Source organism: Leucopleurus acutus (assembly GCF_964270905.1).
Source record: "Leucopleurus acutus genome assembly, chromosome: 16".
NCBI lineage: Eukaryota > Metazoa > Chordata > Mammalia > Artiodactyla > Delphinidae > Leucopleurus > Leucopleurus acutus.
Window position 1 is genome coordinate 72997260 of NC_139158.1, and position 27472 is coordinate 73024731.

Consider the following 27472-nt stretch of genomic DNA (forward strand, 5'->3'; position numbering starts at 1 on the left):
GGTGTGGGGATGTAGTGGGCATGCATTCACTCTTCCTGCTTGTACCCTTAAGTGAGATCCTGTTGGAGTCTTTTGCTTGTAACCAATAGCGCTGATTTAGTTTATCTCTTGGAACTGAAGGGAGTGCCGAAAAGAACCCAGCTTGGAAAGAATGGTAAAGGCAGAACCAAGGTCTTCTCGGGCCAGCTCTGAATGAGCTCCATGCATTTTCAGGTTTCGTCATTCCCTGCTCCAGATTAAAATTCCAAGGAGAGCATCTGATTGGCCACTCCTGGTCTGGGAGTAAGTCAAGAATTCTGATTGATGAGCCCTTCAACCCCCCCTTGTTCTGGGTGGAGAAAGAGTCATCCCCCAAATCAAAAATCAGGCTACTGTTATCAGTAAAAGGACAAACGGATGCTAGGTGACAAAGCAGCAGAATAGCCCGTACACGCAGAGAGAGAGAGAGAGAGAGAGAGAGAGGGGTTTCCATGGAGAGAAGGGAGTTTGAATGGGTCAAAATTCCAAGTGAACAAAGCCCTATTGTATGGTAAAAGACACTGTGTTTTTCCTAAGGCTTTCTCAGATCTTCAATGTTCCCTTGATTACGATCACCTTAGAGTGGGCATGTCTGCAGCTGACTCATATCACCTCCCATTACAAAACTTTCCTTCTTTCCTTTCTCTCTCCTTTCCTCCTTTTCTTCATGATAAACATGATTTTACACTTAGGAAATCATGTTCAAGATTTTTGACGCATCACCTATGCTAATCTCAGATAGATGTGTGTGTGTAGCATTTAAATAACCGGGACCACATGACTTGCTTTGGCAAGGTCTTCAGTCTGCTTTTCTGCCTTGTTTCCTCCAGTGAGTCACTTTGCCTAGATGTACTTCAGTTTCTTCATCTGTAAAAATGGGAAAAATAACACCTAATGCATAAGATCGTTAAATAATAACAAGTTACCTTTTATTGAACACTTACTGTGAGCCCACGCCAGAGGTCACAATTTTAAACACCTTCCGAGTCAGATGAGCAATGAGGATGGAAGTACTTGGAGTGGGCGTGGGGACAGGGGAGACAATAGGTTATGGTGGGGATTATGGAAACTGGAGAGATCGCTCCCCTTTATAACAAGAGAGCAGCTCTACTTAGCGTAGTTCATGGTTTTCAAAGTGTGGTCCCTTGAGCGGCCATTAGCATCCCTGGAAAGCTATAAATGCAGATTCTCACGTTTCGCCCCAGTCCCACTGAATAAAAGCTCTGGGGGTGGGATTCTCGAAATCTGTGTTTTAGCAAGCCCTCTAAGTGATTTGATGCTGTCTGAGATATGAGACTCACTTCTCTAGTTGAACTTTGCCATGGGAGTTTGCATGACTGTGTTACCAAATTATTTACTTTCTCCAACAGACGCTAGAAATTTACTTTTATGTGAAATCCCCCAATCTTAAATCTTGGCAAGTATTTCAAAATTTTTAAATGTACTATGTGGGCTAACATTACAATATTTTAGCCTGATTTCCAACCTCTGGTTTATGCTCTTCCTTTTAATCCTTAAAATAAGCTTACAAAACAGTTATCATGGTACCACTTTTAAGGAAGAAGACGTAGGTCTGAAAAGTGAGGTGTTGCTCCAGGTCCCAGAGATAGGAAGTAGCCAACCCCTGACCCGGATCTGAATGTATTTGGTTTTAAGGGTTCTGTTCTTTTTATTTTTTATGCAGAAGCAAAAATATATGAATGTACCTAGCACAGAGCCTAGCATCACACAAAGCTAACAGGCTTTTTGCTTGCCTCTGGCCACTGACCTAATAAACTTTCTTCTCCAACCTTCAGCCCTACCCTATCCTTCTGACTCAGACTAATTCACATTCCTGTAAGATAGAGTCAGCCTGCAGGGGGGCCCAAGATTGCTGGGGAGGGGCAAGGCCAAGCAGTTTCCTGGCCTGGGGAGCTGGCTAGGTGCCAGGAGAAGGCTGTGGAGAGCAGTGCCTGAGGCTGAAGGTCCAGTAGGCAGCTGGGTCCACAGGCTAAGACCACTTGCTCATCAAAGTGTCCTCTGCTGCCCTAGACTGAGTTCCAGGAGCCGCCCTGGGCTGTGCCCCTACCTGGCTCCTGCGTCATGGCTGTGGACTGTTCCCTGTGCTCAGAGTAAACAGCCCTGGCCCCTCCCAGCCAGCACCTGTCTCCAGTCCCCAGGCTGAACATGGGAATTGGGGAGGCATTCTCCCCTCTTTCCCCTGGGACCCATCTGTGGGGACAGTGGCTGGATGTGCTTCTGTCACCAGCTCCGACTCACCTGTCATCCCAATGGTCACTGCCCCCGCCCCCTTGTGCCCTCCAGCAGCAAAGACCTCCTGGGGCTTAAGGACCTCAGAGTTTGGGTCAGGAAGGATGTTTGAAGACTCTTCTTGTTGGGTAACTGTGTTTTGGCCTTTAGCAGCCTGCACGTTAAAGCTTGGTGTGTACCCAGCAGTCTCCTTACTAGCAGGAGACACCAGTTTTGAAGTACTCACAGCCATTGAGCTACGACCTGTTATGCGCCAGAGCTGGGGTTCCAGTGTCAGTCAGTGTGTATCTAGCCCTGAAGGAGGGCACAGCTGTTCCATTCACGAACATGCCATTTGTGTTCTCATGGGATTTTTATATTATCAGCATCTTTGGAGGTGGCAACGTGGCAGCTCAGAACAGGGAAGTGATTCACTCAAGGTCCCTCAGCTGGCAGGTGCTGGAGGTGGGTGGGAGTCAAACCCAGACCCCGTCACCCAAAGCCAGTGCCGAAGGCTCCTTTAATTCCTTTCTCTACACCAGCTGTGTGCCCTAGGTGTGTCACGAAGAACGTACATTTATGACGGAACGGAAGAAATAAGGGCTTGGACGGATGGGGACTTGGGATCAAACCTTGTCTCTACAGCTTCTCACGGGACCTTGGGTGGGAGCGTACCCCCTCTGCACATCCAGTCCATCTGTCAGGCACAGCTGATGGCAACAATATCTGTCTGTTCACAGGTGTCTGGGAAGATCCATGACTCCATGAGACATTGGACACAGGGCTGCACACAGGGAGCCCTGAGAGAGTGTTGGTGTGGAAAAGAGAGGGGGGAAGAAACACGCATGAAATGGCTCTAGATGTTAATAGGTGTTTCACCTTCCTTGGCCTCAGTTTCTTGTGTCCAGTCGGTTCATTCATGAATAGTTTTTCCTGCAGCTCCTACTATGTGCTGTGTATCCCTACACAACAGCTCCACCACGAATCTCTAAAGAGCAATTTTCACTCTGATCTGCTGACCCCAAATCCACCCACTTCATCCGCAGGCTCCTCCCTGTGGGTCCTGCCCTTTCCCCCTCCTTTACCGACAGCGGGCATTACCAGGAGACCCCTGAGTCTCAGAATCGGAACCCCTGAGTCTAGCCCTTGGCCTCCTGCTGCCCTGCCCACGGGCCCCAGGAGGGAGGTGGGGAAGCAGGAGCGGACAAGCGTCCAGCTGCAGCTGGTCGAGCTGCACCCGGTTCCTGGTTCCCACTGGGACCAGAGTGATACCTGATCCTGGGGATTGTGAAATGACAGGAGGTGGCAGCCTGCCCCAGGTGCCTGTTGAGTCCTCCACTCAAGCCAGCTGGGCCCCGCCAACACCTCACGCCTCCAGGCACACGGTTAAACCTCCCCATCCGGAGGTGCCTCACTCCTGCACCATGCCTGCCTGCCGCTACCTCGGTCACCTAGTTGCCACCCTCCTCCTTGGCCTGCTGCTGCCCCTCCCCCTCCTCTGGCCCCAGGTGAGTGGGGCGGGGAGAGGCCTGTTCCAAGAAGGGGCCGAACCAGGAGCGCCAGGAGGGAGCCAGCAGAGGCTTAGCCTCTCTGGGGACAGAGAAATGAAGATTCCTGGCGTGGAAATGGGGAGACCAATGAAGACTAAAATGTGGTGCCTAAAGGGGGTGACCCTTGGACTGTCAGGTGTGAGGTCCAATGTGCTGGAGGTGGGGAGACCACTGAAAGCTGAAATTTGGGGAGAGACTCTGTGCTGAGGCTGGAGACACAGTGGTAGGAGAGGAACTCTGCCCAAGCTCCAAAGCTCAGCTGTGCGGTGTGGGTATCCATGCAGCGGTCCCCTAGGGACTGAGGGCTCTGAAGCCAAGGGTTAGTTCACTCCAGCCCTCCCAAGTGTTGGGGACCCCTGCCTAGAGGTGGGGCTCTCTGAAGGCCGTAGGGGGTGCCAGGGCCAGAGACTGAGATTTCTGGGGAGAAATTGAGATTTCTCAATTCCTCCCGGGAGATTGAGATTTGGGGCCGTCAGACAGGAGGCGGGCATCCTCTGAGAGCGGGACTGAGTCCCCCACTGCGCGTCTGCCTCCCAGGCACAGGAGCAGAGAAATCAGGTGTGTGCCCCGCGCTAGAGGTGGACCTGAACTGCACGCAGGAGTGCCTCTCGAATGGGGAATGCGCGGACAATCTCAAGTGCTGCTGGGCCGGCTGCGCCACCGTCTGCCAGATGCCCAATGGTAACCCCGGGGGACCCACGCGGGACGGGGGCTGGAGTGACTGCAGCTCCCGGTTCAGTAGCAGGGGTGCTCCCGACGCAGGAGCCCCTGGCCAGGTCAAGGCGGATGGAACCAGGTCCAGCCAGGGCTCTCCCTCCCACAGCCCCGAGACAAAGGCATCGCTGAAGCTCAGCAGGGGTAAAGAGAGGCATCCCCACTCCAGGCTGGATTCAATGATCTCGAGAAGGACCCACTTCCAGGACACACTGCGGGGACATTGTTCTCGGAGGTCAGGGGACCTCCCCAGCCAGCTGGAGCTGCAGGGCCGCCCTAGTGAGAGAGCTGGATCCCAAATCCTGGGGAGCACATCCTTATCAGCATTCTTCCTCTGGGGTCTCCCCCAGCCCTGGGGGTAAGACTTGGGGTGCCTGGCCTGGCAAGACTCCCTGGACTCCTCTGTCCAGATGGAAATAGACTTTATAGATTTAAGAGAGCATCTTAAAGATGTGGAGTGAACATCTGAGAGAGAAACGTTGCCCAAAGTCACGCCGCCATCCCTGGCTGCACAGGAGTCCAAGCCAGGAGGCGCAGCTTTTGCCTGAGTGGTTGAAGAAATCAGGATCCCTCCCTGAGCACCCCTTCCACTTCTCCATCTTTAAAACACTCTCTTCCACTCTAAGGATTGAGTGAGAGAAAGTATGTGAAGCTTGGGTGTCATGAAAAGTACCTGCTAGAGCTCAAGACTGCCCAGCAGGCCATGGGAGCTCCCATCGGAGCAGGAAGGGGCCTTAGACAGCGTGGAATTCAAGCTTCTCATTTTTCAGAGGGAAAAACTGAGGACTAGAAGCTGGCATATGACTGGGGGTCCCAAGGTATTATGATCACTGTTCTTTATCCAATACAGCCCCCGTGATGTTCCCGCCTTGTGATTTCTCTGAAGATGCCCCCAGGGGCCTGAAAGGTTTGAAACTAGAGACTCAGTCACTTGAGCAGGGAGGTGGAAGGTGGAGGAACGACAGGCCCCTCGGGGGCTCCTGGGTCTGGGGGCTCTAACCTGGACCAGAGGGAGGAGGACACTGGGAGAGAAAGACAGACACATGAGAGGGGAGGATGGAAGAAAGTGGAATCTCTGCTGTTAGGCGGGGGGTCTCTGCTGTCCCCTGGTCTCAGATGGACAGACTGAGGCAGGAAGAGGGGCGGGACCAGAGGGCCTCCTGAGCTAGAATCCTCGTTGTGCCGTCTGCTGGCTGTGGGTCCTGAGCTAGTCGCTTCACCTCTCCGAGCCTCTGCTTTCTCGCTGGCAAAATGGGATGAGAATCCCAGATGTGGTAGGGTCGACAGGAGGCTAAATGAAATCATACATGTGAAATGTCTCAGGAGAGAGCAGACCCTCCACACACAGCGGCTTGTTTTGTGGGTACCCCGCCCCTGAAGCCCTTCTGTCCGGGGGCAGCTCGGTATTGAGAGCTCCTGCCCGTCTCACGGGAAAGGGCGACTTTGTGCGAGGAAGACAGCCCCTCCCGCCCTCTGCAGCGCATCACCCAGCTGTGCGCCCGCTTGACACTAGGCTGGGCTTGCTCCTGGGGCTTCTGGGCACTGAGCCAGCGCCCTTCCCCTTGACGCTGGAAGTGGAGCGCAGGGGGTGTGTGTGTGTGTGTGTGTTAGTGGAAGAATGCGTGTCTGTGGATGAGTGATTGGGGTGGGGGGGCTTGGTGCTGCATGGCTGTCACTGGGAGTGAATATATGGGAGTGAGTGAAGAGACTGGGTGTGTAAGCCCTCACATGTGCACTATAGTTTCAGCTTACAAAGCAGTAGAGTGCATGGTGCACAGACTCTGAAGCCGGATCCCTGGGTTCAAATCCTGTCTCTACCTTGTGTGACTTTAGGCAAATTACTTACTCTCTTAATGCCTTGGTTTCCTCATCTGTTACATAGGAAATATTAACAATTCCTCTCCTTTTCTTTTAGGATTACTGTGAGAATTAGATGAGCTAATGTACATCAAATGCTATATGCCTGGCACATAGAAGAGGCTAAGTAAGTATTAACTGTTGTAATTATTACAACAAAGGACTTTGACTGTGCAGGGAGAAGGAATATATGTCTGTTGCCTCCACTGCTTCCACAGCAACCCCACGACATGGGCAGCGTGGATCTCATGTGGCATCTGAAGACACGGGGCTCTGGGACATTTCTGGCCCCAGGTCACAAATTAGGAAAAGGCAGAGCTGGGACTCAAACTGGGGTCCAATAATCTCAAAACTGTTGGTGGAGAGAGCAGAGGGGAGAGATTTGCAGGCAATCTTCTTTAAGGCAATCTTCTTACTCCCCTGCAATCCACTCAAGTAGGCAGCCCTTCTGTTTGTGAAACCAGGTGAAGGGTGGTGGGAGGTCATCCTCTGAAGCGTTCATCTCCCTGCTTCCCCTCTGCCCGTGCCCCTTACTCCTTTTTCTACCCAGAAAAGCAGGTTTCTTGCTCCAAGCTGGACATCGCCTGCCCCCAGCTCAGCCTCTGCCTGAACCATTGCCAGGTAAACAGCACGTGTCTGGCCAGTTGAGATGCTGCCACAATGTTTGTGGGAAGGTGTCCTGTGTCACACCCGTCTTCTGAGGTTGCTGGGGGTGGGGGGAAGCACACTGATACCCAGATGTGATGACACCTGCAGGGGGTCGAAAAGGAGAACCTGAGCTAACACACTGCTGTTTATGTATCTGCCCATTGATTTACTTTCATCCACTCAACGACTATTCACTGAGTCTCTATCACTTGCCATGCACTGCTCTAGGTGTTAAGATGCTCTGTGAGTGAACAAATCAGACAGAAAGTTCTCTCTAGGCAGTTTATGCACTACTGGACAATAAACAAAATAAATAAGCAAGTATATTCTGTGGATGTTAGAGGGAGATCAGGGTCCTGGACAAAAAAGAAAACAGAAAGGGCATAAGGAGTACTAGGGTGGAGGAAGGGGGCAGGGAATGGTGTTACAGTTTCTACCTGGGACCATGAGTGAGGGCACCACCAAGAAGGCAGCTTGTGAACAGAGTTGTGCAAATGCCAGGGGGAGACAAGAGGCCATCAGGGGAGAGTGTTACAGCCAGAGGGGGCAGCAGGTGCAAAGTGGGAGCATCTCTGGTAAGTTTCAGGAAAAGCCAGAAGGCTGGCTTTCTTTTGCTAGAATAATTGTGGACATGTCCACTGAATTCTGCCTGTCTTCTGAGGTTGCTATGAAATGGCCTAAATATTTTTCTCCCTTCGAGGTTACTTCTTTGTACCGGAATGCCTAAAACCTCCTTGCTTATCCTTGAGTTTCAGTAACTGAACAAGGATATTTTGGTATCATTCTGCATCATTGTTTCTTTTTTTTTTTCCCGGAACATGGAATGTTTATTCAATCTACAGATTTTTTAAAGGAAGTTTTCTTGTATTACGTCTTGAAATAAATTTTCTGTTCCAGTTGTTGAGTTTTCTATTTGCAACATCAATTATGTTAGATTATCTTCACTTGTCATCCAGTAGTTGTTAAAAGCGTGTCTACAGGAGAGATTTAATTTCCAGCTTTGCCTTTTGCTATCTGTGTGATCTCAGACAAGTTATTTAACTTCTGTGGATATAGTTTCTATTTGGAGATAACAATGGAAACTACCTGTGTTTGGAATCCCCAAGACCACACTCAGGTTTAATTTATAAAAAGACTCACAGGACACTAAGTTGTAATACTTAGGTTTACAGGAAATTGACACAGAGTCAAATCAACAAAGGGGAAAAATGCACGGGGTGAAGCTGGAAGGACACAGACACAAGCTTCCACATGTCTCTTCCCTGTCCAGTCGCAAAGAATCTGCTTGCTTCCCTCAGCCCAATGCGTCCGAGCAGTTGCCAACCAGGGAAGCTCGCTCCTGCCTGGGAGTCAGGTTTTGACTGTGGTCAGTCACATGGGCGTATACTGCCTGCACGGCTGACCTCAGTTAGGGAAGCCCCAGACCCCAGAGGGAAAGCAGGCATTTCCCTTGTTTAAAATGATTAAAGAAGACAATTTAGGTGATACTGACTTTATTTCACACTTCATGAAGTGGGAAGTCTCCATCCCCGAGGGTCCAAAGAACTGTAGGTCATTTACAAGAACACAGAATTAAGTTTCAACGTGCTGACATGGCACCCCAGACATCTCGGGTCTAGATATTTATTTCAACACAGGCCTGAGATCAGATCCAGATGTTCCTACTGGGAGTTGGGTGTCATGTTGATGATCACAAGAGGAGCCCTGAGTCTTTGAGTATTTACCACCCAGGGGCACAGAGCTGAGCATTCTCTATTCATCAGTCTCAAATGCGTTCACAGCATCCCAAAGAAATGGGGTTGATTTTATAAACAATCCCGTTTTACAGGTGAGGGCGCCAAGGCCCAGGAACACTAAGTAATTTGCCAAACCCAGGTCCTCCTACTGTTGTTGGGGAGGAAACCTGTCTTTGCTTCCCTTCTAGGTTCCTTGGCTTGTTTGGTAAGACAAACTAGACATAAGACAGATGAACAGGAGAAAACCAAATTTCATAGGTAGAGCATCCCCAAAGACATGGGACCCAGAGACAGGCAGTTGAGGCTTATATGCCATCCTGAGTGAAGGAGAAGGAAGTGAGGATTGGGGCTCCAAGGGGAGGAAGATAAATTCCAGGAAGATGAGAAAAGCAGATATCTGCTTAACAAATGTTTGCCATGCTGGGCAGGTAGATAAGTGTTACTGATATTAAAAGTTATCTGGGATTAGCTCTCTTCCTGATACAGGCCCTCTATCTAAATCCTTTAGGCAGTTAAGGGAATAGTAATCGTCTCTTCCTGAGTCTTTTGGGCCTTGCATGTCTTCAGCTCAAAATAACCAACACGCCATGTGGTATATTTTGAAGGGGAGCACGTAATCCGTTCCTCCTCATGGTGAAACATGCAGTTATAATGCCATAGGGTCTGACAACCCAGGTAAGTTTTTCTCCAGCATAAGATAGGAATCGAGGTTTTCCTCTCCCAAGGGTGTTTGCCACTGGTTTGAGGGTCCTGGCAATTCACTCACATCCAGACCCTAGGGTCTCGGTAGTAACTGGGCAGGGGCAACATGGTCATTCCGAGCCTACAAACTTGTGCACATGGTGTGGTGTGCTGCCAGCATGTGGAAATCTAATCTATCACTTCATCAGCGGATGGGGAGAGACTCACGTTTGTTTCTGCAAAAGAAGTCCAGTGACTTGTACTTGTCACAGGCCACCAGTGTGTGATCATTGCAAAGAATTAAGGTGAAGGCAGAGAATTAGGAAGAGGCGCAGGTTAGTGGGAGAGAACGCGGGGCTTCCTGAGATTCAGCTCTTCCCGACCTTGGCTTCCCTGCTCTACTTCCCAAGGTGCGTGGGAAAGGCAGCTTTTCTCTGCGCCTGCTACCCTTCTCCTCCACCCCGGTGAGTCTCCTCCAGGCTTGCTATCAAATTGTGGTCCCGTGGACCATCTTATAGGAGGGGAAACTGGGGCTGGGGACACACCTGTAATGGTGAGCCTGTTAGGAATGCAGCTTCTCAGGCGTCACCCAGACCTGGGGGATCAGAATGTGTATTTACTTCCACAAGACCCACAGGCAGAGTCAAGTCTGAGAAGCGCTGTTACTGGGCATTTGGCCCCAGCAGGCAGAAGCAGGACCAGGGGAGGTGGGGAGATTGCACAATAAACAGGACCCAGCCCAGCTCCACCCCTTCCTCACTCCCCTCCTCAATGCCTGTCCCACCCCTCAACTGGGATATGAAAAGCTCTGTCAGCCCCCAGCTTTCCTCAGAAGACCTCCTGCAAGGCCACGAACATGAGCCGGCTCTGCCTCTCCATCGCCCTCCTCGTCCTCCTGGGCACCCTGGTGGCCGGCACGCCAGGGGGTGAAACCAGCAACCAGGTCCAAGGTAAGTCCCGACCCACCTCTCCTCTACAGGCTGGGGGGAGGGGGGAGTGAGGGGAGTCCGTGGAAGGGGCTGGGGAGCAGGGGTGGGCTTGGTGCCGCCAGTCTTCTCTGGATTTCTCCTGGGAAGTTGGGCAGCTTAAACTCCAGGGACATTTCATGACTGTAAAAAAGAAATCATTACACTTTCAGCTTTAAAACAAATTATCCTGCCTAACTCTACAAGACCGGGGACCCCATCTCTGAGACTCTCTATTCCTGATCTCTGCTGTGTCCCTGAACCTCACTGTAGTGTAATAAAAAGGTCAATATTTGATCTTTCTCCTGGTTCCAACCCCAGGCCTCCTGAAACCCTTGGAATTTACTGTCTTTTGTATGGTAATGAAAGTGACCTCAGATAGCTTCAGGATGGGGCTGGACTCCAGAAAAATCCCATTTGGTGATTAGAGAGTTAGAACCCTCAACCCCCAGCAACTCTGGGGAAAGGGGAGGGTACTGAGGGAGAGTTCAGCCACCAGTGGCCAATGATTCAATCAAATTGCTTACCTATTGAAACCTCAATAAAAAAAAACCCTACACTTTGGGAATCGGAGAGCTTCCAGGGTGGTGAACATTCGAGGTGATGTGAGGGGGGACTGTCCTGAGAGGGCATGGAGGCTCTGCACCCCTCAATCCCCCTTTGCCCTATGTATCTCCTCCATTCAACTGTCCCTGAGTTTTATCCTTTCTATCAATAATAACCCAGAAGTGTCAGTAAAGGACTTTCCTGAGTTCTGTGAGTCATTCTAGTACGTTATTGAAAGTTGAAAGTGGGGTCCCAGAGCCCCCAGATTTATAGCCAATTGGTCAGAAGTATGTGTGACCCAGGGACATGTAGCTGTCATTTGAAGCGGTGGCTATCTGATGGCATTGAGCCTTCAACCGCTGGGGTCGCCGTTAACTCCGCGGATTTAGTGTCTGAAGTGAGTTGACTTGGGGGCCACCCAGTTGGCTTTGGAGAATTAGTAGGTGTTGGTAGAGACACTACATATTTGGTGTCAGGGAAGAAATCCAGACTCATACATCCCTGGGCTTTGGTGGCTGGGATGAGGCTCAGGTACAGGGGAGTAAAAGTGGGGGGCAGTGCTCCCAGAAATTCTTACCTGTTATCTATATTTTAAGAGTTCCCTGCAGATGTCAGGTGCTTCATCAAATGGGTTGTAACAGGATCATATACTGCCCTGACCTTACTACTCACCTGCTCTGGGACCTGAGGTCAGTCACTTTTCTGCAATTTCCCCACCTGTACAAGAGATAACTACCAAACAAGTTCTTACAAGGGATTATCCATCATGAATATAGAGTCTTTTCACATTTCATGCCCAATAATGTCCTTTTTCCACCAAGATGTCTTAGTCTGAAAAGATTTGTCTACCTATCTCCTTCCTTCAAGAAAAAATATTTAGGGGTCAATAATGACATTATTTCTCCATTATTATTGCAAGAAATGCAACACTTCTGTGACTTTGCTCTTGGGGTCAAGGCTGTGCTTCTCCCAGGCTGTTAGAATATTAGTAAAAACTCAAGGCCCTTCCCCTTATGTCTGACTATTATTTTATTATCCTCTCAGGATACAGAACATTAGAGCTAGATTCATAATTATCCAGGCGTGCTGCTATCGAATGCACATTTGTGTGCCCGACGCACAGTGAGGCCAAACAAACCGAAACGTGTGAGTTTGAAGCAGAGAAAGGTTTATTGCAGGGCCATGCAAGGAGACTAGGCTGGCTCATGCCTTAAAAACCCCAAACTCCCCCATGGTTTTCAGGGAGGGAGAAGTTTTTATAGGCAAAATTTGGGATGAGAGCTGCAGGGTGTGTGACTTCCTTCTGATTGGTTGGTGGTGAGGTAACAGGGCAGTGTTCCAGGAATCTTGTGCTCAGCCAGAAGTTACCATCCTCCACCTGGGTGGGGGACTTAGTTCCTGCAGAAGAACTCAAAGATATTGATAAGTATATTCCTTCTGGAGGAACCTGGACACTATTGTTTCTTGACTGCTTCTCCTTGGTTTCTGCATTCCCTCACATCCCTGATTAGCAACTGTTTGAATCTGCTGTTTGGTATTCTGGAAGGTCCAGGAGGCTGACGCCTTTTTCCTGCAAATAAGAAATGGAGGTGGAGGGCAACACAGAAAGGCTTTTGTGCCCAGAACCCCACAGGGTCCTGCTCAGTTTCAGTGCCCCCTCATCAAATAGACATTTAACTAACAAGAATCTAATTATATTCATTCTACTCAGTGTCGGTGCGCTTGGCATGAGCATGAAATGGGAGATTCATTCATCTGACAAATATTTATCAAGCCCCTACAAGCCACTGTTCTTGGTATGGGGACGCAGCTGTGAATAAAACATAGCACAAGAACCAGTGCCCTCTAGAAGGAAGACAGACAATTGAGCAGGTGGAAATAGTATACCAGGTCATGGCAAGTGTCTTGAAGGTAGAGAGTGATGGGGATACAGGAGGCTGTGCTCTTTCTGTAGAGGGTCAGTGAAACCCTCTGTGATAAGGAGGCGCTGAGCAGAGGCTGCAGAAAAACGTGCCTGGTGTGTTTGAGCCACAGTCCGGACCAGGGTGGCTGGAGATAAGTGGGTGAAGGGGAGGGGAGTGGAAGGGGATGAGGCAGAGAGGCCATGGGGGCAGGTCCTGGGCAGCTTTGTAGGACTTTATAAGAATCAGAATTTGACTCTGAGAGAGATGGGGCGCCACTGAGGGACTGGTCACGGGAGCAATGGGTTAGGACTCAAATTTTAACAGGATCCGTGGGGCTGCAGTGCGGAGAGTGGCCTCTAGGGGGCGAAGGGCAGAGACAGAGGCCCATGGGCAGGCTGCTGCTGTGGTCCAGGTGAGCCATGATGGAGTGTGTACCTATGTTGTTCCCTGGGTTGATCTCAGTTCTCTTGAATAACATGAATGAGTTGCTCTGTAGAGGATAATTCTGTTCCTTGATTAAACAATTAATTATCTTTCCTTTGCTGTTTCCTGATACATAAATGCAGTAGTATGTGTTCATTATCTAAAACTTAGACAATAAAGAAAAACATAAAAAAGGAAATCAAGATTTCCAAATCCTGCAACCCAAAGGTTACGGATACATCCTTCTACTCTGAGGTCCTCATGTACAGGAACGAATTGACTTGCTCATCCAGAGATGAGGAGGGAACAGTGCAGCCCCGTGTCCTCTGGAAGCACAGCCTTCCCTTTCCTCACCTCCTCAGCCTCCAGAGAGGACGTGCTCCACCTCCGTGGCAGGGCTGGGACTAGGGCAAGGTGAGAGGCACTCACCTCCAGCGCAGAATTTAAAGGGAGGCTAAAAAACTTATAATGCAGATAAATCATAATTGATTGCAATAGTGTAAAATATCAAAAGTTAATGCAAAAATCCACCGTGCACTCAATGTGAATGTTTTAAATAAAGACAGGATGTGACCCTGCACTTGCCTGACCTGCCTGTTTGCTTCACTCTAATCCTGGCCCTGCTCGGCTGAGACCAAGAGCTTTACATTGAGACCTGAATACGCCTCATTCCTGATTGCAAGTTCAAGTGAAAATATTATCTTCTATCAGATGTAATTTTCTGCTTCAAAGAGGAAACTCTTCTTTTAAATAGAGACTTGCCATTCCTTATGTTTAAGAAAGCAACTTTCTAATCGATGCCAAGGTTTTTCTCATAAATGAGAGCTTTCCCTCTGCTCTCTGGACATTTATGTGATTAGCCTGTGTTCCGCAGGATTTTCTTTTTGGTTAATTGAGGGATAGAGAAGTCTGTGGCTGAATAGACACATTGAATGATGCAGAGAACTTGAGTTCCTATCTTAAATGTTTCATCAAGATATTTTACAAAAAAAAAAAAAAAAAAAAGGGCTTCCCTGGTGGCGCAGTGGTTGAGAGTCCGCCTGCCGATTCAGGGGACACGGGTTCGTGCCCCGGTCCGGGAAGATCCCACGTGCCGCGGAGCGGCCGGGCCCGTGAGCCATGGCCGCTGAGCCTGCACGTCCGGAGCCTGTGCTCCGCAACGGGAGAGGCCACAGCAGTGAGAGGCCCGCGTACCGCAAGAAAAAAAAAAAAAAAAAAAAGATATTTTACATGTTGACAACTTATGTCTAAAATATATAATTATTTTTCCAGTTTCTGACCAATACACATTTTAAAACATTACACAGAATAAATGTGTTCTTGATATACTACAGGTCTAAAAGGAAGCCATTTGCTTAATCTGAGGCTCCAGAAAGAAGCATCGTATGTCCCAATGTTGGAAAACCTGACTGTGTGGATGTCCAGGGTGGTCCCTGGGGACTCGTCTGTTGTGCATTGGTGTGGGTGGGTTGAAGGGCTCTAATGGGCAATTGTGTCCAGAGGTGATTTTTAGCTTGGACACTGCCCTGGAACATTAAATTAAAATTGAATGAGTGCATCTAACAATTACTCTAATAACTAATATTAATTGAGTATTGATCGATTGCCAGTTACTTGACGGACATCATCTGTAATCCTCTCAACAAGTCCCTAAGGTTGAGATTATTATGCTCATTTCTATGATTAGGATGCTGTGGCTCAGAGTGGTTACTTGTCTTCCCTAAGGTCACACAGCCAAAGAGTGGATCCTCTAAGACCTTAAAGAATATAGTCCAGGGATTTGCACTAGATGTTCCTTGAGACTTGGGGGTACTGGGGTAGGAAGGGGTGAGAGAATGGCTGGGGGCAGGTAGTGAGAGCGCTGAGGATGGGGCTCCAACCCAACACCCAGGTTTCTTTCAGTAAGTTTTTCTTTGAAAAAAGGGATCTGTTGCTAAAAGAGGGATTGACACTCATATCTTCGCGGCGGGAGTTTTAAGCTTTGCAAAACTAATATGTCACTGGATGGAGGGCTTCTTTTACTCCACAATAGGCTGCAACCATTTTCTGATGTCAATACATATTCTTCTACACTATAAATGTACTCATTATAAAAATTGTGGTAGGGCTTCCCTGGTGGCACAGTGGTTGAGAGTCCGCCTGCCGATGCAGGGGACACGGGTTCGTGCCCCGGTCCGGGAAGATCCCACATGCCGCGGAGTGGCTGGGCCCGTGAGCCATGGCCGCTGAGCCTGTGCGTCCGGAGCCTGTGCTCCGCAACGGGAGAGGCCACAACAGTGAGAGGCCCGCGTACCACAAAAAAAAAAAAAAAAAAAATTGTGGTATATTTTATTTTAAATATTTCTTCTTTCGTAATTGCAAAAGGAATATATGCTCATAAGAACTTGAGAGGAGGGCTTCCCTGGTGGCGCAGTGGTTGAGAGTCCGCCTGCCGATGCAGGGGACGCGGGTTCGTGCCCCGGTCTGGGAGGATCCCACATGCCGCGGAGCGGCTGGGCCCGTGAGCCATGGCCGCTGAGCCTGTGCGTCCGGAGCCTCTGCTCCACAACGGGAGAGGCCACAACAGTGAGAGGCCCGCGTACAGCGCAAAAAAAAAAAAAAAAAAGAACTTGAGAGGATATAAAGATGTGTAAGGAAAGTTTTAAGCCTCCTCTTCTTGCTATCTGTTTGTTTTTCCAAACCACCAAGCAATTCTCGAATTCTCAGGAAACACTGACTGTCTTTCCTACCATCATACCAGTTCTAAGGCCAGGAACCTGGAAATAGTGTCAGATTCCACAGGTTAAGGACTGTGTCCCACAGGTCTCCTTCCATCTTCAGATGCCAGTTACAAGTCCAGCTTGTCACTCATGCTTCTGACCAACAACTACATATCAGAGGTTCCCACAAACGCCGTGGAGTTAAATTAATTTGCTTGAGCAACACAGACTCAGGGAAACGTTTTACTTACAAGATTAACAGTTTAACATAAAAGGATGTAGCTCAGGACAACCATATGGAAAGGCTGCATAAGGCAAGGTAAGGGGAAAGGGCACGGAGCTTCCATGCTGTCTCTCATCAGTACACACTCCCCAAATCTCCTCCTGTTCGCCAACCAGGAAACTCTCCAAATTCAACGCTTTTGCGTTTTATGGGAGGCTTCATTACATAGTCATGACTGATTAAATCATTAACCATTGGTGACTGAATAACTTCCACCCACTCTCTTCTCCCTGGAGGTAGGAGCTTTGGGATGTCGGTTAAAGTTCAACCATCTGATCAGGCACTTGTTTCCCCTGGCAACCAGTCGCCATCCTTGGGTTACCTAGGGGCTTTCCAAAAGTCACCCTCTTCACATAACTGAATACACCTTTATTACTCTCCTCACTTAGGAAATTCCAAGTGTTTTAGAAGTTCTGTGCCAGGATGGAACAAAGACCAAATATATATTTCTAATTATAAATCACCATATCACACCCCTCAAAATTCTAGTATTCCCGCCCCCATGAGATAGCCAAAGTAAATACACTGTATATTTTTCTATGCCTTTCTCCATTACAGCATGATTCTTTTTTTTTTTTTTTTTTTTTTTTTTTTTTTTTTTTTTGGTGGTACGCGGACCTCTCACTGCTGTGGCCTCTCCCGTTGCGGAGCACAGGCTCCGGACGCGCATGCTCAGCGGCCATGACTCACAGACCCAGCCGCACCACGGCATGTGGGATTTTCCCGGACCGGGGCACGAACCCGTGTCCCCTGCATCGGCAGGCGGACTCTCAACCACTGCGCCACCAGGGAAGCCCTACAGCATGATTCTTTCACACTTTTTTTAATAGTGGAAAATTTCAACCATACTCAAAAGTACAGAAGGTTATATAGTAAACCCGACGTACACATTGTTCACTTTCAGCAATTACCAACATATGGAGAATATTGTTTAGGTATGTCCTTTTTTTCCCCAGAGTTTTTTAAAGCTAATCTAAGGCATCATGCCAGTCATTCCATAAATACTTCATGAAGGGTGTATGGTTTTCTACGTCATCACCATGTCATCCTCACACCTAACAACAGTAATAATAATGCCTCAGAAGGCAGACCATTAAATGGAAGCTTCACATTTCAAGCTCTGCTAATGCCCCAACCCCAGCCCCATCATTCTATTTCAAGACACTGTTGGTTTCAGTTGCCGACCCTGTAGACCGAGCTGTGATCACCATTCTCATAACTGACCCAGAGCCCGTCCCAGTCCCTGCAGCCCTGTGCCCTGCCTTCTGCCTGGAGCCTCCCTACACGGGTCCCTGCAGGGCCCTGTTCATCAGATACTTCTACAACGCCAAGTCTGGGCTCTGCGAGACCTTTGCTTACGGTGGGTGCAGAAGGAAGCAGAACAACTTCCTGGATAAGGAGGACTGCATCAGCACCTGTGGTGGCCGCAACAGGGCCCGGGGTAAGACAGGGGGCAGGGCAGGATGGGAGGGGAAGGTCTGGGGAAAGAGGTGGAGCTCAGGGGGCCACACGCCATTCACAGCTGCACAGTGTCTTTTCCCCCTCACTGCTGCCCAAGAGAAGTGGCTGCAGTGTCCTGTGAAACCACAGACTGAGCACATCCTCCACGGGCCAGCTTGGCGGACGGTCACAACTGGAATCGCCCTCTAGATAATCGAAGCCACTCATCTCCTCTCCTTTTTCAAATGGGAACACTGAGGCAGCCACCCTCCACAGTGGGTCTGCAGTGCTCCTGAGTGCCCCACCTAGGCTTGGCAAACTGGTTTTGTTCTCGTTGGTCATCCTAGTGTCAGGAGTACTGTGCTTTCTCATTTCTGCGATGGTCAAGGCTCTGTCAGGGTGTAGACTATCAAGGTCAGGGGCTTCAGTGATGGCAATCAACAAGTTCCTTTCTTCTTGCAGAGAGCCGGGCAGCTGGGCTCCGCTGAGACGGTGAAGTCCTAGGAGGCCCCACACAGCGCTGGGCTCTGCCTTCTGAAAGAACTGAGCCTCTTCCTCTGCTTCCTTCTCAGACCTACCCTCCTCAGCAGAACCCTGCCTCTTTCCTCACCTTCATCCCACTCTCCACCATCACTGCACTCCTTGGAGGGGGCAGCGATGGAAGTTCTGACATCCAGTTCCGAGCGTCAGTGGTGGTAGAGGACTTTTCAATAAAGAAACCCCTTTTCCCCACAGTGATGTTGAATATTTATCTGTCTGTGGCTTAAATCTTATATTTAATAAATTCTTTTCCTAATTAAACTAACTGGAGTGGATTCTGTTGTTTGCAAGTAAGGACCTTCACCACTAGGGTCCATGGAAATGGTGGTCCTTCTCATTATTCTGCAGAGCAGCCAGCACCTCCCCTTTTCCTGTCCTCAGACTGGGCCCTACCAGGTATAGGAAGCAAACCCATTACAGCACCATCTACCTCTTAATAGTCACCCCAAGCTACACAAAAACCTGGGTGACAGACACCTCAACATGAAAGCTTTCGTTCTTCACTTCTTGGACCAGGTCAAATTTGGGGACAGGTTGTTCTCCTGGACTCTCAGAAGGAGAAAGGAAGGAGCATGAGACTCAACTGTCTACTTGCCCAAGGAACCTCCTTCCCTGAGGTCCTGTGGTAGGGTGGGGATTGCTACTTCAGTTAAAGAAAAGCATCTACCCATTTAGTGAGTGCTTGCCATGTGCCAGGCTCTGTGCTTAGCGTATTTCTGGCATTATTTCATTTAATCTTCTGAGAATCCTTTGAAGATGAAATGGAGGTATGGAGATGTGAGTTGGTTTCCTGGAGTTACTGTAACAAAACACCATGAACTGAGTGGTTTATTTATTTACTTTTATTCTCTTCCACTTCTGGAGGCTAGAAGTCTGAGATCAGGGTGTCAGCAGGAACATGCTCCCTCTGAACGGTCTGGAGAATGATCTATTCCAGGCCATTCCCCCAGCTCCTGGAAGGCCTGGCTTGTGGCAGCATAAGTCCAGGCTTCACATGGCATTCTCCATGTCTGTGACCTACTTTGCCCTTTTTATCAGGACACCAGTCATATTGGATGGGGGCCCGCCCTAATGAACTCCCTAATGAACTCTTAACTTATCACCACACTAAAGATCCTATTTCCAAGTAAGCTCACAGCCTGAGTTCCTGGGGCTAGGACGACAACATTTCTTTTTTGGGTGGGGGACACAGCTGAACCCATCACAGTGAATAAATGGCAGGACCCTAACCATGACAGCCTAGCAGACTGCCCCAAAGCTTTTGTCCTTTGCAGGGAGGAAGATAGTTAAGAGCCCAATTCCCCAGCCAGTCTGTAAGATCCAGAGCCTGGATCTGCCTTAGTTTGCAGTTCCTAAGAAGCAGAGGGAAAGTAGTTTGTTGGGTAAGATGGGGGCGGGTAAGAGAGGCAGGAAAGGCAGGCAACTAAAATGGAGTGAGCAAGCCGATTGGCACTGTCAGTGATGAGCTCCCGTGGGGGATGGGCCAGATGGGGTCAACACCTTCCTTGTGGTTGCCTCCCCCAAGAGATACAAGAGCACCAACGTACCAACTCCCTGTCACTCATTGGCTGGGGACTTCTGGCTTCCTCTGTGCACAGGCTTCTCATGTGCCTCCAAGAAATCCCTCAGGCAAAGAGCTGCAGATACTGGCAGCTGGAAGTCAGCAGCAACACTGAGAGTGGCAGTGGACGGTGGTCGGGTGGGCGCACATCTGCCACACTCTGTGGCTTTGAACAAGTTACTTAACCTCTCTGCGCCTGTCTTCTTCCTACGTGGGGTTGTTGTGAGGATAAATGAATTAGGACATGCTGAGCCCTTAGACCAGAGAGCCTGGCATGTAATTAGTGCAATTTAAACACTTGCTAGGATAATTACTGACTGAATTATGCTGTCCTCCACTGGAGGAGTGACTCCAACCTCACCTAGAAGAATTAATGCTGGAAGGCATGTGGGACAGAAACTGATCCAAAGGGCTTATTTCATAGGTGAGGAATTTAGGGCCTAAGAAAGGGAAGTATCTTGCCCAGTGTCACCCAGCTAACAGCTATGAGACATTACAAGAGACTAAACCGCGGCAACATCACTCATTCCTTCGTTCATTCGTCACTCTAACATGTACTGATATTTACTGTCTGTTTTGTGATAGGAACCAGGGAAACAGTAATGACCAAATCTCTGTGAGTAGCTTCCGAATCTATGTGATTACTCACACCCACATCAGTAAATATTCTGAGTGTTCAAATCCCATCTCTATATTATAATTATATGCACCCTGTTGCACTAGTATGTACACTTGAAGTTTTCAACAATATAGATTTTTTTTTTTTTTTTTGGCCACACCACATGGTACGTGGAATCTTAGTTCCCTAACCCGGGATCGAACCAATGCCCCCGGAAGTGGAAGTGCGGAGCGCTAACCACTGGACCATCAGGGAAGTCCCAATAATATAAATTTTAATAAAGGGTAGGCTAGAGAGAAATAAGCAGAAATTTGTAGATGTTTTCTCCTGTCCCCCAGTGCACCCCACTTAGAGTATCTCTGGACCAGGACAGTCTTGACCTGCAAAGAGCTCCCTGCCCAGCCTAGAAGGCAGACATAGAGTTTCAGAAACATGCATGCTGTGGAGGCCAAGGTGGAGGCCCTGGCTGTCACCTGTGAGGTCAAGATCAGCCTCCCAGAAGAGGCAAGGTTTGAGCTGAGTTTGGAAGTGTGAATTGGATTCTATCAGGTAGAGAGAAGAGGAGAAACATGAACTTTGGGGTAAGACAAAGAGGCAGAGATGAGAACAAAGATTCTACTTTCATCCATTTCCCAGACTGGAGTCTGTACTGGTTTCCAAGTTGCTGTTGAGCATCACGAGGAGACCCCAAAGTGTTCGTCAAAGTCCACTCAACACTGAACATAGATGGACCTGGGAGTCCCCTCGCTAGAGAGCAGAGGAAGAGGAGACACCCAGGAGACATGAGGGAAGCACCTCATTTGCATGAGAGCCCTTGTCCTAAAGCTCGAGTTTCCTGGTCCCGTCTGAGAGTCCCAGCTCCTGAGGGGAGTGAGACAGCTGCCTTTATCGTCCCTAAGAAACAGACCCATCAGAGGTGAGTGACATAGTGAGTGGATGTTGGAATGAAGGAGGGATTGGTGGTGGAAGCAAAATTGGGGAAGGCTGGCTTCCCTGGTGGCGCAGTGGTTGAGAGTCCGCCTGCCGATGCAGGGGACACGGGTTCGTGCCCCGGTCCGGGAAGATCCCACATGCCGTGAGCCATGGCAGCTGAGCCTGCGCGTCCAGAGCCTGTGCTCCGCAACGGGAGAGGCCACAGCAGTGAGAGGCCCACGTACCGCAAAAAAAAAAAAAATGGGGAAGGCCTCTGAGTAATTAAATGCTAGAACATTTAGCTGGTAAATACTCAGCCAGCCTCAGCTTTTATACCTCCTCCTACGGAGCGCTCACCTCCTGGGGCAGCACATGCCAGCTGGCAGCGTTCATCAATAGAAACTCTTTTGTCCCATTGAACGAATGACTCCCCCTCCCATCTGGCCCTGACATCCACACTGGTCCTGACTCTGCTCCCAAGAAACCTACTGACCTATTCTGCTGTCTTTGTCCCGAGACAGTCCTGCAGATATTGGGAGATGGCTGTCAGGGAAGTAACCCCCCCCCCACCTCTCCCACAAAGTGTCTTTTAGCTTCTTTTGCAACATTTGCCAAGTCCCCTCTAGCAGCTTTCAGATTCTCAGGCCTCAAAGTTGTGGAAATCCTTTTGGTTCAGCTCCCTACAGTTGATGCAGAGGCTGATAGGATGGTACCCACCCTCAGGAGGTGCCCCTTTACTGGGTTGGAGGAGAGAAGTTGGTGTAAGAATAAGAGGATGGTCAGTAGGGTTAAGTCACCCTCCTCTCTTGCTTCCCCCAGTAAGTCAAGAGCAGTGATAATCAGATAATATGAAAATATGAACAAGTGAATGAGGGTGGCTGAGAGGAGGGGGTAGGATGTATGTGGGACAGGAATCCAAGGCTTATGGAGGTATTTCCCAGGATGCACCCCACTTCAAGTTCATTATTAGACCTTCTCAGCTGCAAGGCATTGTGGGAATGACTTGTTCAGAATCCACTGGGTCCCCAGTCAAAAGGAGGTCCCAGCTGTCCCAGGTAGAGCCACTTTGACAACGTTTTCATGCCCCTGCCTCTAGGAAGATGTGGGCTGGATGGGCCTTTGAAGAGCAGAGCCTAACTGCCTCACTACAGATGAGGAAATGGAGGCATAGAGACCCTAAACAGCAGAGGTAGTTAAAATAAGAAGGCAGAACTGATTCTGTTACTTACTACCTGATGGTCTTGGGACAATTTCTCAACATCTCTGAGTTTTACTTTCTTTAAATAAATAAATAAATATATATATATATATATATATTTTTTTTTTTTTAAGAAGATGTTGGGGGTAGGAGTTTATTAATTAATTAATTTATTTTTGCTGTGTTGCGTCTTCGTTTCTGTGCGAGGGCTTTCTTTAGTTGTGGCAAGCGGGGGCCACTCTTCATCGCGGTGCACGGGCCTCTCACTATCACGGGCTCTCTTTTTGCGGAGCACAGGCTCCAGACGCGCAGGCTCAGTAGTTGTGGCTCACGGGCCTAGTTGCTCTGCGGCATGTGGGATCCTCCCAGACCAGGGCTCGAACCCGTGTCCCCTGCATTGGCAGGCAGATTCTCAACCACTGCGCCACCAGGGAAGCCCAACTTTCTTTAAATATAAGATAAGGATAATGCTTATACTTGTTAATGCTTCCAACCACAGACCACTGGAAACACTTCCGTTCCTAGCTAAACCAGTTGGGTTTATTACTCACTGCAGCAAGGGAGAACTCCCCCACCTTGGGAGCTCTGATAAGGGTAATAGAAATACTATTAAAAGATAAGTTGTTTAATTATAATTAATAAATATTAATTAATTGCAGTGTAATGGAAAAGTACTTGGTTCTAAATAGAAGTGATTGGCTTCAGTAACTCTGAATGTTGCTGTGTGACCTTGGGCAAATCCCTTCAGCTCTCTGAACCACAGTTTCCTTCTTTGCAAAATAGGGTGATGGTATCTGCCTTAAGAAATTCACTCCTCTGGGTATTTTTAAGAGCTACGTTGATTATGATGCTGAACTGCTTTGAATACCACAGACCAAAGTGAATTGTATAGAAATATATAGAGTTTTAGTTGTCTTGGCTCCTGACTGCTTTTTAAATATGCTGTCAGCTGCATTAAAGAAAGGAAGAAAAAACATTTTTTTTGGTAGTGTCAATCCCTTGAAGTCCTCCCTCAGGAATCTCCCCCATTGTCCAAGGAACATCAAAGACCTCTTCCAAATTCGTCCCATTCTTTCTCCCACTGAATCTAAATCCCTCTTGCTTCAGGGACAGGCCTCACCCAGATCCAGGCTCATGCCCACCCCACCCAGCCCTTTAAATGACCCTCTGGTCTCTCAGAAATGTAGGGGGAACTTGGGGGCTTCTGCTGGTTGTCCTTGGGATTAAAGCCCCGAGGAACCAGACATTAGGGACCACTCTTTAAGGAAGGCACCGTCTGCCCCCAGTGGCCTCTTCCTGAACCCCAACAAACCCTCCCCGCTCTTTTGGTACCTGGTTTTTTGTTTGTTTTTTTTGTTTTGTTTTGTTTTTTTTGCGGTACGTGGGCCTCTCACTGTTGTGGCCTCTCCCGGTGCGGAGCACAGGCTCCGGACGCGCAGGCTCAGCGGCCATGGCTCACGGGCCCAGCCGCTCCGCGGCATGTGGGATCTTCCCGGACCGGGGCACGAACCCGTGTACCCTGCATCGGCAGGTGGACTCTCAACCACTGCGCCACCAGGGAAGCCCTGGTACCTGTTTTTTTTTAATTTATTTATTTAGTGGTTTATTTAGGCCATGCAGGGCGGCATGTGGGATCTTAGTTCCCCGACCAGGGATCGAATCCACATCCCCTGCACTGGAAGCACGGGATGTTAACCTCTGGACCACCCCGGAAGTCCCAGTAGCTGGTTTTTAAAAGACTCAGTGTGTGTATGCATGTTTGTGTGTGTGTGTGTACACAAAGTGGGTTAATAAATCATCAGTTAATATGAATAATTACTAGAAAATATTTACTGAGCTACTAGAGTACACAGGACAGACACAGTCTCTGCTCTCTTATAGTCTATTTTCTAGCAGGAAATTATGTGAGATATTGAACAAGTGATTACTAAGGAATGTGATGCACAGGGCGTGAAGGGAGGGTTAGCAGGGGGCTGGACAAGTGTGGAGGTGGTGGGAGTTGCATGGAGGGATGCCCTGAGGAAGTGAACTTTCAGCTGAGGCCTGAGGGATGAGCAAGAGGCCTGAGAGGAAGGTGGGGAAAGTTATCAGCACATGGAAAACAAGAGAGGAACGAGGAGGAGAAGGTGTGTGAGAATGTGTGGGAGGACGGGACGACATGGCACTGGGTGTAGACTTGAAGGACCAGGCCTGAGGAGCCCTGTGAGACAAGCTAAGAGTTTGGGGCTTTACCCGAGGCCACAGGAAGGACCTGGACATCTTAGGAAACCCTGGTAGAGGATGGAGAGGAGGGGCGGGGCCGAGGCAGTGGGGTCGTGACAAGTGTCCAGAGGGCACACGGGAGGGGCCTGGACTCAGCAGACAGCAGAGGCTGCAGAGGAGGCAGTGAGGAGGAACGACCAACAGGCTTTGCTACGAGATTGCTCCCGGGGGCGAGGAAAGGGAAGAAGCACGGACAGCAGGCAGCTTCCTGGGAGAAGGGAGGCGAAGCAAGTCCTTGCGGGAAGGGCAAAGAGTTGCGTTTGGTCATCACTGAGTCCATGGTGCCTGCAGAACATTTATGAGAAGATGTTGAGTAGACATTGACTTATCCAGGCACAGGTTAAGGAAACGCTGATTAGGGATAGAATATGTGGTGATCGAAAGCTCACACCAGACTCCATGGCTTCAAACTCTGGCTCTGCCAACTTCCTAGCCATGTGGCCAAGTCATCTCACTTCTGTCATGGTCTGAGTTCTCTGTACAATGGGAGTCGTAGTAACGGCACCTACCTCTTCGGTCAGTAGTAAGGACCAAGGGGGTGACTCCATGTAAAGACTTTAGAATAGTGCCTGCACCCAGGAAGGACTGAATAACCATGTCCTATGTGAGTGCCTGCCGTGTGTGTGTGCCAGGCACTGTCCTAGGCTTTGGGTCACAGCGGTGAACACACAGCTCCCCGCTCTGTGGAAACTGACATTGTAGATGGTGGATACACACTCAGTGATGATGAACAAGACACGTTTCACATAGAAATCACTGCTGGGCAGAAAATCATGCAGAGTCCAGGGCGAAGCAAAGCAGGGCTACTTAAGGCAGGTGGTTGTGAATGGAAGGAGGGAAGGAGCCATGTGAGTGGCCAGGGGATGCAGAAAGAAGAGTGAGTGCAAAGGCACCAGGGTAGGAACAAGCTCGATGAGGTGGGGAACAGAAAGGCCTGTGCGGTAGGAGAAAGTATGAGGGAAGTAGGCAGGGATATGCTCACAGGCCATTGTAGAGCATCTAGATTGTGATTCCATGTGCAGTGGGAATCCTCTAGAGGACTTGGAGCAGGGGAATATCATGATCTGATTTAATTTTTTTTTTTTTTTTTTTTTTGCTGTATGCGGGCCCCTCACTGCTGTGGCCTCTCCCGTTGCGGAGCACAGGCTCCGGACGCGCAGGCTCAGCTGCCATGGCTCACGGGCCCAGCCGCTCCGCAGCACGTGGGATCCTCCCGGACCGGGGCACGAACCCGCGTCCCCTGCATCGGCAGGCGGACTCTCAACCACTGCGCCACCAGGGAAGCCCCCTGATTTAATTTTTAAAAGGCCACTGGCCAACAGGAGAGAATGCAACACACTAAGAATGGAGAGAGGTCCATGCTGGAGATGGATATCTGAGATTATGCACCTAATGGAAAATGGTATAAGAAGAGTGGATGATGTAACCAGGGAGCGTGCAGAATAACAAAAATAGGGAGAATACAGCTCTGTTCTTGCCTCCCCATGTGACCCTGGAGGTGGGTCGACCCTGGAGGTGGGTCGACTCTGGAGGTGGGTCCATTTACAAGGGAGGCTGGTGCCTGGTCCTGTGTAATAATGCAGATGAATAACAACCACTGTAAAAATCTGGTTTACAAGGATGCTCCTTCCTTACACAATTCTACGAAGCATTCCACACTAGCTCTTGGAGTACATACTGGCTGTGCGTGCACTCTGCCCCTGCCTGTCCTGTGCTGTGCTCCCTGGACTCGGGATGCCAATTCAGCCTCCGTTTTCTGCTCTATAAAGTGGGCATGATGAAATCTACCCTGCCCACCTCTCATGACTATATGGAGGATGAGATTAGATAAACCCTGCGAAGGGATGTTGAAGGGAGAAAGAGGGAGGTTCTTTCTTTCCTTCATTTCTCTTTTTTTTCTTCCTTTCAACTACTTCACATCACAGATTATATGTTTCTTTTAACTCTGTGTTTGGCATGTGCTCTTTATTTACTCATTATCAGATTTCATTGGAATCATTTGTCAGAGCCTGTGCCCCGCAACGGGAGAGGCCACAGCTGTGAGAGGTCCGCGTACCGCAAAAAAAATTATCTTAGTTCATGTTTGACCTTATGAGGCTAGAAGTACTATTTCATGTTATAAATGAAGAAACTGAAGCTTGGAAGGGTTAAATGACTTTGCCAAGGTCACAGAGCTGGGAAATGATATATCTGGGATTAACCTCTTCTCCAAGGTCACATAACCAATACTGGCAGGAGTGGGATTTGAACCCAAGACTCTCTGACTTCAAAGACTGTCCTCTAAAAGAGGTTTGAAAGTTGTGTCCTCTAAGGCCCTGGTGATTCAAGAGGTGGGACTCAAAGTACTCAAATAGGAAAGCTCTGCTATTCATAGTTTTTATAGTTAGATGATGCAGAAGAAAATTTTTTGTATAGAGAATTTGATTTGCATTTATGCCATGAGGACCTTACCTGTGAGTTAGAGGAGGATGAGGGCTGAGAAAAGGCCATTGGATTTGGAAATGGGGAATTTGATGGTGACCCTGGTAAAGGCATCAGATCTCTCTGGTTGTGAGCAACAGAAACTGAGTCTGGCTATTGGAGGCAGAGAAGGAATTTGTGACAACAGTGTGGGCATGTAGTGGTCACCCATTCTCCCTTCCTTTGTTTGTTTGTTTCTGGTTTATTTTTATTTCTTCCTTAGAGAT

At 49.0% G+C, this 27472-nt stretch overlaps 2 protein-coding genes across 2 annotated transcripts; both read left to right on the plus strand.

Moving 5' to 3' along the window:
* Positions 1 to 3671: 3671 nt before the first annotated feature.
* On the plus strand, positions 3672 to 7016 carry LOC309973561 (WAP four-disulfide core domain protein 2-like; the record flags this gene model as incomplete). The annotated part of the gene is made up of 3 exons (XM_082857847.1): positions 3672 to 3759; positions 4335 to 4655; positions 6919 to 7016. The coding sequence occupies 3 exons, from the start codon at positions 3672 to 3674 to the stop codon at positions 7014 to 7016; spliced, it is 507 nt and encodes a 168-aa protein (XP_082713973.1).
* A 3273-nt stretch (positions 7017 to 10289) lies between these two features.
* On the plus strand, positions 10290 to 18264 carry LOC309973562 (serum basic protease inhibitor-like; the record flags this gene model as incomplete). The annotated part of the gene is made up of 3 exons (XM_082857848.1): positions 10290 to 10383; positions 17503 to 17694; positions 18156 to 18264. 3 exons carry the CDS (start codon positions 10290 to 10292, stop codon positions 18179 to 18181), a joined length of 312 nt encoding a protein of 103 aa, XP_082713974.1. The 3' UTR covers positions 18182 to 18264.
* Between the last annotated feature and the right edge of the window lie 9208 nt (positions 18265 to 27472).